The 11540-nt window shown below is 34.0% G+C and overlaps 1 protein-coding gene across 2 annotated transcripts; it reads right to left on the reverse strand.

The window, feature by feature from the left end:
• Window positions 1-435: 435 nt before the first annotated feature.
• Window positions 436-9592, reverse strand: LOC127871911 (uncharacterized). Of its 2 annotated transcripts, none has more exons than XM_052415193.1 (6): window positions 9498-9592; window positions 4092-4135; window positions 3737-3853; window positions 3064-3170; window positions 2397-2556; window positions 436-2035 (listed from the first exon to the last, which is right to left on the reverse strand). In XM_052415193.1, the coding sequence occupies exons 1-6, from the start codon at window positions 9569-9571 to the stop codon at window positions 1749-1751; spliced, it is 789 nt and encodes a 262-aa protein (XP_052271153.1). In that variant the 5' UTR covers window positions 9572-9592; the 3' UTR covers window positions 436-1748. The 2 variants fall into 2 exon arrangements, with proteins under 2 accessions (XP_052271153.1, XP_052271154.1); XM_052415194.1 differs by lacking the exon at window positions 9498-9592 and adding an exon at window positions 8760-8911.
• Window positions 9593-11540: the final 1948 nt, after the last annotated feature.

Consider the following 11540-nt stretch of genomic DNA (forward strand, 5'->3'; position numbering starts at 1 on the left):
GTGAGAAACCTAGTTTCTTGGGATTATGCGTCGAACCGCAAGAAACTAGGTTTCTCATGAGAACCTAGGTTCTCATTCTGAGGACTTTAGTTCTCATGAGAACCTAGGTTTTCAAATGAGAACCAAGGTTCTCATGAAAACCTAGGTTCTCATTTGAAAACTTGAGTTCTTGAAGCAATGTGCAATCTTCAAGCGAGAACCTAGGTTCTCATTCTGAGAACCTAGGTTCTAATGAGAAACCGAGTTTCTTGAGATTATGCGTCGAACCGCAAGCAACTATGTTTCTCATGAGAACCTAGGTTCTCATTCTGAGAATCTAGGTTCTCATGAGAACCTAGGTTTTCAAATGAGAACCTAGGTTCTCATAAAAACCTAAGTTCTCATTTGAAAACCTAGGTTCTCATAAGAAACCTAGTTTGTTGGGATTATGCGTCGAACCGCTTGCCATAAACCTGTTTTTGGTAAAAGTAACGAGATAAGCCCTATTCTATGGATATAAAATGCCCTTACAATGTATGTAACAATCCGCAAATGCGCAATTGTAGAAAATATATTTAATATCAAACCTATGTTCACTCTTATAAATAAACACATTTTTGACGAACAACACAACTAAACACGTGGAATGTTGATGGTATCTAATAACCAGAGCTCCAGATAAGGATCGTATTTTCGTAATTACGAATTATTTTCAAGTCCGATACGTATTAATTTTAAAATCTTGTCGTACCATTAAACATTACAGAATCAAGTTACGAATATTATTTTTACATTGGTTCGTATCCATTTTTATTGATTTCTTTCCGCGTATTAAATATCTTTTCGGTGCTTATATAGAATGGTTATCGGGTTTATTTAACAAAGCGCATTTTTCCAATAAAAGCGGCGTGTACAGTCTTCATGTATCTGCCAAAAAAACAATGGCGGCGCCCAGAGAGCGTCCTAAGAAAACTGCAAAGCGTGCAAAATCACGCTATTAACATATTTAACGCAAAGTGAACCGAAGTTGAATGTTAAGAAAAACATTACAGAAAAGATCTTATACGATGTTGTATGTTCAGTTGCCAACACAGTCAGAAAAGCTAAAACAAAACGCGACACGACGGGTCCAAACTTATACAAAATAAAACATTGAACAAGTGGAAGAGACAATGCCCGTGGCTAATCGTTGAAAAGATTGAAGGGGAGACCCGTTTTAATTGTGAAATTTTGTAAAAATTCATTGAAGGCATGCAATATAAGCACAGTTGGGGCATAGGAAGGTATTTGAAAAAAATAACATTGTATAATACTGAATAGACACTAAATAAATATTTAAAGTTGCTCGGAAGTTTATTTTGCTTATTTGCATGAAAATAACCATTCTTATTTATTTTCTGTTCATTTTGAAAAGTTAAGAAGTTTTTTCAAAAACTTAGTAGGAACGTTAAGAATAAAATTTTAGAGTTCAGAATTGTTTCTGAAAATCTGGTAGTAACGTTCAGAATTTCACAAAACCTTATCTGGAGCTCTGTAATAACGTTGTGTATTTAATAAATGCCGTTTTAAAAACTGCACTATTAAGTAAAAATTATGAATTAAATTCAATGCAGTTTTTGTTTGGATGATATATCTCACTATTTCATAGATTAATATATTAATGAGACAGTGTCAATGATCTGACATGTAGGTGGACAATTTTCTTCACATTTTGAGATAAAATTATCAAAACCAAATTTTATGTTTTGTCGTCTAAGACAAAATAATCTTCACAAGGTCTTTGTCCAACGGTCGATTGTGCAGGAAAATAATGAAAATTGATATTTTTGGACTATAACATCCATTCCGGTAAGTCTTGACTTTTCTGGTAAAGAATGCAGCCATTGGTTCGTTAATATGACGTAGTCAACGCCACTTTTGAAACATTCCCGGCAAACACTCCGTGTTTTGAGGGTCATTTTCCTCCCTGCATACCGTTTTGGGCGGGTCACTGTGACATGCAGCCGCAACCGGCCGCGTGGCCTCTTTTCAATCTTCCCGAGATGGATATTTAATTCTATAAAATCACGAACATACTTAATGAAGTAAATTTCATCATATAAATCAAAAATAACTTTATACATACCCAACACCTGTGGGCAGTCTGTACATATCACAAGTAAATTATAATCGAACAGAACATAACTCTACCAAGCGGCAAATTAGCAATTGATCCCAAAATTAGTTTGCTCGTCTTTGTCTATCCTTTCTTTCATGCCACCCCGTTCTTTCATAGTGGTAGTCTAAACAAATTATCTTGCCGATATATGCTGAATTATATAAATATAAATGATGTGAATGCTGAAAAATACATTTAATCCGCGGTACAGAATATGCACAAATCTTTAAAGCCATGTATCTGGTATTTAAGGACTTACTATTTCTCCTCTTACTCTCCGCAGGTCCGCTGTGGATTCCTGTTATGCATGAAGGGCATATGGGAGGTCCTTTTCGGTTTGGCAGCTTTACACTGGCTGTTTCAAGTATGTCTTTTTTAATGACGTGTACGATTTTTTCAATAATTGTATCATCGTGTTTCTACAATAAAAATATAATCCATTAATCCTCGTAGGTTCTTATATATTGCGGTAGAGCTTATGCGTATTCTTGTTATTATTCATTAAACATGAGCGTATCAATATTGAATATATTTAAGAGAAAAAGTAGAGTAAAAATCATGTATGTATAATTCGTTTGCATTAGTATGTATTATCTTATGTAGAGTTTGCTAGCAGAGATTTAAAATACTTAATTCAATTTATATTTGGGCGGAAACCATTGCTATGATTTGTATAGTGAGTATAAATATGTAGGTTACTGTTTTTCGTTAATAGTTACTATTTAATTCAGATCAATTGCAGAATTATTTTTACAGAAGCAGGCAATGTTCACACTAAGGTGATACTAAATCCAATGAAATGATAGTATTTGAAACTGTAACCCTTAAAAAAGAATGTAAGTAAATATAAATCAAAGTAAATGAATGACGAGTCTGCTCACCATGCATTTTTAGTTAAAGAAATATAAAAACACACACACCCTTACATGCGATTTGGGAGCTTTACGTTTGTTGCCACGGCATAAGTATCTACTTCCCTGCTTATAAACGATGCCAGCACAACAATTTTGCAAACGAATAGCATACATGGTGCCTGTAATGATACATGAAGACTGAGCCGCCCAATATACATTATTTTGCATTGAATATATATGAATGATGGTACTCCAGAAACATATTAGCAGGGAAATTCTTGTACGCTGATCATTTTTTTAAGGTAAAAGAAATTATGTGCAATACAGAACACTACTACCATTGGACATTAAACATACAATTATAATTTAAACTGGCATCAGCGTCTCGGAACAGATAATACAAAGCGATGAAGGTTGCAGTTAAAAGTCGCTTAAAGCGTGTAATAGCAAGGAAATGAGCCTGCAAACTTGAGATGGCTTACGCACTCTGCTGAAACTATTTACTTGAACTCTGTCTTCAGTTACTAAACTTTGCGTATCTGTGAATAGCATGAATCATATCTGACACTTGTAAATGAATAATCTAGCTTATGCTCGGGAACATGTAATTACATATCAAGTGTCCCATAACATATTTGTTAAAGAGCATATTAAAACGTTACGAACGTCTTCTGCATACGTGATAGCAGATATAAATATGCTTGTTTATGTAAGTAGATTGATTCAATACATAAACAATACGTACCATTACAGCATTCCATCGTTTGTCCATTTTGTTCTCTTGGGTAAATCCCATTACAACACAACTGATTTTCCGGGTTATACCTGTGCGGTTTATCGTTGACAAAGCATGTCAGACTATCTGAAATGTGACCAGCAACAAAAAACAGTGTGAAGATATGAATGCCAATATATTATAAACATAGTTTGATTTTTAGAAGTGTTACATATATTAAGTACTTTTCATAAGAGAGCACATCGTACTGCCTTTGTATATATGACAACATAAAAATATATAAAATTTTATATATAAATCACAAAGTAAAATAACAAGATTTATATTTAAAGCCAGTACTTCAGACTGTTGAAAAACAACATACCCCCATAGCTCAGAAGTCCGATCAGGAAGATGATGATATAAAGCCTGCAACAACATTAATTTTGTACGATCAACCTTAGTCCTTTAAAGATGACGAAAACAAGAGCGAAGAACCTACCACTAAAGTTTACCAATAGTGAATGATCATGCGATTGAGTTGTGTTGTTACGGGTAAACCTTTATTGAATGATGATCAAACATTAATATATATACATTTATAAACGTATCAAAAAGCATCAATAGTATAGGTACTTAATATTAAGCATGATATCAAGAATTAAGAACTCTTATTTGATGTGTGTGTGTTATTGTATAAAGTCATGTAAGCTACGTTAAAGATGCACCCGAGATGCGCACCATCGACCCGTAAACGAAGATATTATATAAGGTGTGCATCAATATAAATTTCGAAATAACTGTCATCCGATTTTTGCGGTTCGGGCTCACGATTGCCTTTCTTCATCTAATTATCTCTTACATCCGGTCATTACATAATGTACGCTGACATAGGTTTGTACAGAATGACGACAGGCTTTGTTCTAGTCTCTTACTATGAAAAGTAAAGGGCTTCAACAAATGAATATGTTCGAATTAGTTTGCTGGCTGGTTATTCTTCTAAGAGAGGGCGATATTTAACAAAATCCCATGCCTGGCTGCTCCTTGGTATATCTTCCTTATCTGTTGGTGCATCTTTCTCATCTTTAATAACTGATGCATTTGCACATAATCTAAAAATTCTTGATAACACCATTCACAGTTTTCTCACCACGAATGAAATGCTATATACTTTTATAGTATACTAGTCTTTGCTTAAACTTGGCTTCGTTCAACAGTTGTCACTGCGTTACTGAGTTAAGTTTCCTTTCTTTTCATACGCCGTTTAGACGGGATAGACGAAACGATCCCCATCGAGGCAATCTAGAATACATACCATCTGATCTCTTTGAGCGACCAGACCTAGAGAACTAGATCTAGAATGTCTATTGGTTCAATAACGTAACAAGGGAAGGCGTCTTTTTTTGTGCTCTTTCTTTAGACCACCTAACTTTTGCTCTTATTTACTAAAATGCATAAACGATTCGATCTCACTAGCCATTGACACCGGTATTGATAACATTGCTATCACAGATGATTGTATTCTCGAAATGAATAAATAACAGTTTAGGATCAAAACGGACCTATTTTTTTACAGTATCATCTCACCCCGATTACTAAAGGACCGTCTCATTTCACTGAAACCGCGAATTCAATTATTGACCTTTTTATAATAACATCTTCATTGACAGGGCTTAAAGGATGCGTTGGAGAGCCTTTTCCTAAAAAACAAGTTCGTCCAGCAAACTGCGTCATAAACTGCAACCAAAAGCTGGGTCTAATTTTAAAAGTAAAATATAGAGATACAAAGATGGGGACTACACTAATTTAAGACAACTTTGCAGAACAATGATTAAAACAATTGCTGCGATAATAAAATTGATATATATTTATATAGATTTTTCCATCAGTCGGATTACACGGAATAGGGAAAAAAGCAATTGCGTGTGCATTTCACAAAAAGGCTGATCTCCAGAGTGTTGTAAACTATAGACAAATCCCCCTTTTAAGCGTTTTAAGTAAATGTATCGAAATAATTCAATACAAACATATATTTAAACATTTAAGGGCTACCGACTTTATAACCCCATTTCAATCCGAAATATTCCACTGTCAACCTATTAGTCTAAATATATCACTTTTGTAAAGGCCTTGACGAAGGTAAAGGGGTAAAGGCCGTTTTGTGAAATTTCTAAGCATTTGATGGCACGAAGAGTGTGGTACAAAGGACGTATTTATAAGCTCCGATTACGTGGTATCTTGGGCAATCTTCAATTTGGTTAAAAGTCCACTTTAATGAAAGGAGTAGTCTGTTTTTATTTCCGGCTTCCAATCTGACCTATGACCCATAAATGCTGGTGTTCCTTAAGGGTTTATCTTAAGGTCCCTCAATTTTTCTTGTATACATTAATGACATTCTACAAGATATTCACTGCGCGATGGTTGATGCGGCTACTCATATTAACTCTGATCTTGCAAAAATCCATTCCTGGGACGATATGCGGTTGGCTGCTTTAAATCCATCCCCAACCGAATCCTTAGTAACTTCTAGAAAATCAACCGCATAATTCACCCTCTCTTTTTCTCTACGACCGCAAATTCATTGAGATTTCATCTCATTAACATCTAGGCTCAATTTGTTCCTACTAATGTTCCTGGCATGACCATATTGAATCAATCAAGAAGAAAGCATGGCACATAATCAATCTTAGAGAACTTTTTAGTTCACGCTTGATAGAAAGTCCCTTACATCGATATACACAACCTTTATTAGACCTATTCTTGAATACGCTGATGTAGTCTGGGATAACATAGCTATACAAGATGAAATATAACTTGAAAAGATTCAACCTGACAAGGATAATTAGAAGGGCAACACGTTTGTCGTCTTTGCAGAATCTATAAAATGAAATGACTGTCGAACCATTAAAAGAGAGGAGAACAAACTGACTCACTTCTATTAAATACGTAATTCACTAGCAACCCCATATCTGCCTTCAATGATCCCTTCTAGCAAAGGTTCAAGATCGCCTTATCAACTTCATAATTTCAACAATATTTGCAGCATTCAATAAAAATCACAACCGTTTTTCACGATCCTTCCTACCATCAGCTATAAACTTATCGAACAATCTACCGGAATCTGTACGAACGTATCCAATCTCTCTCTGCTGTCAAAGCAAACAAAGAAAGTAATATTTTCCAAGTGTCACAGGGTTTAAATTCTTATTTAGTTATTTGTTACTTATGTCGACGAATTTATACCCTGCGACACAAGCATTACTACGATGGAGAGCTAATGTCTAATGTTCTACAAGCATGTTTACGAATGCATTGTAACAGCTTAAATGAACCTTTGTACAGCCTTAGACTGTAGACTACATTGTATACATTTAGTCCATATTTTCAATGTGGTGAGATTGCAGATACATATAACTTCTTTTCATTTGCCCAATTATACTGAACACAGAAATGTAATTTTTTAAAATCCAATTAACCGGAGGAAACCCTTCCCTTCTCGGTATGATTAACATAATCAACCCGTACATGCTTGCTGGCTTTCAACCCGGGTCACACTGCCGTAATCAGTCAGCCGTCATGTGTTATTTATGCGGGGGCGTGTGATTTGGGAAAACCGTATTAATAACATCGCCATGGTAATGAGTAAGTTAAATGTATGGGAAACCTACTACACAGACAATCCACCGCTGACCGATTTTACATTATGTCGAATTCTTAAACAAGATCTAGACTCAGTTTATTGTAACAACTATAGATGCATTAAATGAGTCAGCGTTGTTCGTAACCACGGATTTGATGGGTTTTACCAAAATTGTTGCGTGATGAGAAAAGAAACAATTATGTGAAGATCGACTTTGCCATGCACTGCGTTATGTAGGCATATTACATAAATTCGTCATTTTCGTTGTGTGTAAGAAGATTGTTTGTGAGGTTTTAGACTGTAATATATTTAACTGTAAATTATCACAGCATAGCTTGACAACATTAAGACTTTAAAATCGATAACTCTTATAGAAAAAAAACACAAACATATATACACAAAGTTCCCTAGGTTTTTAATCGTTTTTGTTCCTGCGCGTTCATCAATATTTTAATGATGTCTTTACAGTACGTTTATTGCGATAGGATTTAAGTTATTTACATATATTCTAGCATCTACAATAATTGATTATATAGCTATAGTTTTTGCCACCAATACATGTTGTAGTTAACACGGAAATACGGTAACCCGTATTTGCTGCATTGTTTCGCAGAATGCTTGTAATTTATGTCGAAGTTTGGACCGGCTTCGGTAATTTTTTTTATGCTTCATATTGTTATACGGTATCATGCTTGTTGGTTGTGTCAAGAAACATCATCGCGATGCTGTGCCCAATTTCGCGCGATAGAACTTCATACACGTCTATTTGCTGATACCAGTTTCAGAATGCAATATTAGCATACTATTCTATTTTTATGTCGTTACGGTATTTTAATAACATTAACATGGTTATTTTATTTATGATTTCGCGTTGGCGTTGAATATGTTCTGTTTGCCTAATGATCACGAGGTTCCGGGTTCCCTGCCACTTTGAAAGCTGTTGTATAGAAACAAATACAGGTTCTACCAAGAAAACAAACTAGAGTGTCTACACAAGTCTGCCTTTAAATAATTGTATAAATAAAACTGTAACTATCAATATTTTGTAATTTAATGCATAATTGGTATTGAATTATAACAACGTTTTCTGTTTATCATCTATTTTATTGTTTCGTGACCCTTCAAATGCATTACATTGAAATGCAAATTAATAAAAGATGGATACATATTTCAGCTCAATTATATTTTCGGTAGATCAATCTTCAACAATAAAAAACAATAATATGTTACGGACTTGTAACACTATTATTTTTAATTAATATGTAGAAGTTAATTGTTATTGTAATAATTGTAATTATATATGTGCTATTATATCAGAATCACGTCTGAAACTTATAAAAAATGCCGCTTTACGCGCATATAAAAAGCAAATGCCCTAAACGAATGAATAAAAAGAGATATATTGGTTCATACCTCTTGTTGCCTGCCGTTAGTCCACTTTTGAAAAGAGTATACATTTAATGTATTTTAAACATTTTAGAGTATTGATTCACAAAAGTTTAAACGTTTTGTAAAGTCTATTCAAGCACTAACAACAATGTTGTGGACACAACAGTGATGCACACTGTGAGTTCATCTAGATGGGTTCCCAAATTTACTCGTTTCTCTATCAATCATGGGTTCCCCAATTTACTCATTCACTATTAATAGATGATTGTTTATACAGTTCATAAATAGTACCGTATTTACTCGTAAATGAGATACAAAAAATATTCAAACAATACAGTTGTCCGAAAATTTAGAGACATGAATGTTATGTTTGTTTGTCAATTATTTTATAGTAATAAAAACAAAACATTATAAAGTGCAATTCTTTTATTCAGTTGAAATCTTATTTCTCTGCTTTGAAATAAAAACTAGTCCACATCTTTGCATTTTTTACCAGAAATAGTAAAAACATTTTACATATTGCTTCCTTAATACGACATCATTTGAAATGCTTTTGTGTGAAACCATTGTTTATTACCAGTATTCATGGTAATTTACAATATAACTAGGGTAACTAGGCTGTAACGATACATTCGAATATTCGAATTACTCGAATACGGCTGTGGACGAATCGTTTTCGTTATTCGCCACCTCCCGCACCGAATATTTGACGAATACAAACAACGTGGTTTCGAGTTTGAAAGTTTAAATATCTTATCTTACCTTACAAATGAAGGTTCATACAATAAACCCCTATATTTAAAAGTTCTGCTCCTTATTCCAGCGTTTTTCATCATGTTTACCCCATCCACTATGTTACACAGTGAAATTATGGACAAAAATGGCAGGCATTGGTTGAATATTTACGACATCGAATTAAAAAATCTTTCGATAGTTGTTTATTAAGGTAAATACGAGAGATTTGATGCTCAAACATACACACAAAGGATTAGCAGATGGAATTTCTTTTGTGTCTTTATGAAAATGATTGTGCAACTTATCAACAAACATGGAGCCTAGCAAAGCGAATGCTATTGATATCGTTGACCCGCCTGCCAAATACACGACTCACTAATGTGTCAGCTGTTGACTCTTAATTGTTCTACTCAAGGATTTTGTTGGTACTAGTCATGTTTTCTCAAAAGTTTCAAAACTGTATTCAAAGTTTAAGCCGTTCTTGTCAGTGTTTTGTTATTTCAAAGTGTTATATTTAATATTTTCAGTATGCAATAATACTCAATTAATCAAATTGATAAATACTCATAGTCGTATACTATATAATGTCATGTCAAGTTGTCAGTATTACTTTTGTTCATTGAAATTCATATTCGCGAATAAATGTTCGTATACGCCACCCTGTATTCGTGATACGTATCGTATTCGTCACCTAGTGTATTCGTTACAGCCCTACCTATAACGCAAATGTATGGTCCTTTGCCCTCAGGCATTCAACTGACAGATTTTATTACCTAAATCCGGTAATAACGAGAGCGCCGACGGCATTAGAAGTCTGTTGGCAAGATACAGGGAAGTGTCTTCTGAAGTAAATGTTTAAGGAATAGTTGACCGAATGAAATTCTTAAAGGCTATCAAAATTTAAAAAGTAAAGAAAAAGTAAGAATAAATAAAACAAGAAGTGATGAAATAATGCAAAACACCATTTGTCATTCGGAAAATCAAAACACGTTTCAAGGGAGCTTGGTATTTGGCACACAAGTAAAAGCCCGATTTAAATGTTATTTCTGATTGGCAGGACGTTTATGTATGCCCTTGTTTTAATAATGGGAAGAATAGTTCCATAAAGATATGTCCGTTGTATGTTTATTAAAAAGATGAAGTAAATATTTCTCATAACTTTTACAGGCTCCTTTGAGATATTTGTACTAGGTTGTAATCAACGTTATCATGACACCATTATTGTTACGACACCGAACGACCTTTTTTTCGGAAGCTAAGATCAAAGTTATATCTTTATTTTTGTTGTTTTGTTTGTTGCTTCTCATTATATTGTTACGATCGCATATGCACTTAAGCAGAAAGGAAATATTACATCTACAGCAAACCTTTGGCGTCATTCTGAAACTGTCTCTGACAAAATCGTCACTAAGAATTTTTATTTTATGTTGTTGTTGTTTACTATAACTATGATATTGTCTTAGTTTTTGTCTTATAAACGTGAATGTTTCTTAAAATTTTGTAAGATAATTCGATGTACAATTCAACTGTTACTTCACATTACAATTGCGTATTTGCATGAAACACATTGTTTGGCAAAGTAGCCATTTTGTCTTGTTCGTCGCAGTGGTAATCTTACACGCGTAAATCCGCAAAAGCCCTCGATTTTGCCAATAACAGATATTTTTACGAACGAAATTAATTTTCTGAAAATGTTTTTGCTCTTAAAATGGTCTAAGAAAAAATCACTTAATATGGTCTTAGAAAAATTCTAAGAAGAAAATCTTAGAAAAAGTTTCAAAGTGAAAAATTGTTAGAATTACAAAAATCTATATAAAATGTTTTATCTATTTCGTCTGCAAACATTCTACTACATCCGGGCATATTTACCGCATGTATACACTCAACAAGGCGTCTTTTCGAAAGGCGGTTGGTAAAGTCTATTGGTTAGCCAATAGACTAAAAGCCCATGATCGGATGGTCACTAGAAAAGCAAAAACAAGAAAGAATTCTGGTAAAAATGCGCTGTAAAATATACTGCCAGAAAATTAATAGTCTTTAATTAACGACTTAATTCCGTTTGTCCAAAAT

Source organism: Dreissena polymorpha, chromosome 3, assembly GCF_020536995.1.
Source record: "Dreissena polymorpha isolate Duluth1 chromosome 3, UMN_Dpol_1.0, whole genome shotgun sequence".
Classification (NCBI taxonomy): Eukaryota; Metazoa; Mollusca; class Bivalvia; order Myida; family Dreissenidae; genus Dreissena; species Dreissena polymorpha.

Coding starts and splice junctions, on each gene's coding strand:
- LOC127871911 (XM_052415193.1), bottom strand. CDS start 9,571: ATGATGAAAAACGCTGGAATAAGGAGCAGAACTTTTAAATATAGGGGT. Junction 3,171..3,736: donor AACGATGGAATGCTGTAATG/GTACGTATTGTT, acceptor GTATCATTACAG/GCACCATGTATGCTATTCGT. Junction 2,557..3,063: donor GTAAAGCTCCCAAATCGCAT/GTAAGGGTGTGT, acceptor TTTTTATTGTAG/AAACACGATGATACAATTAT.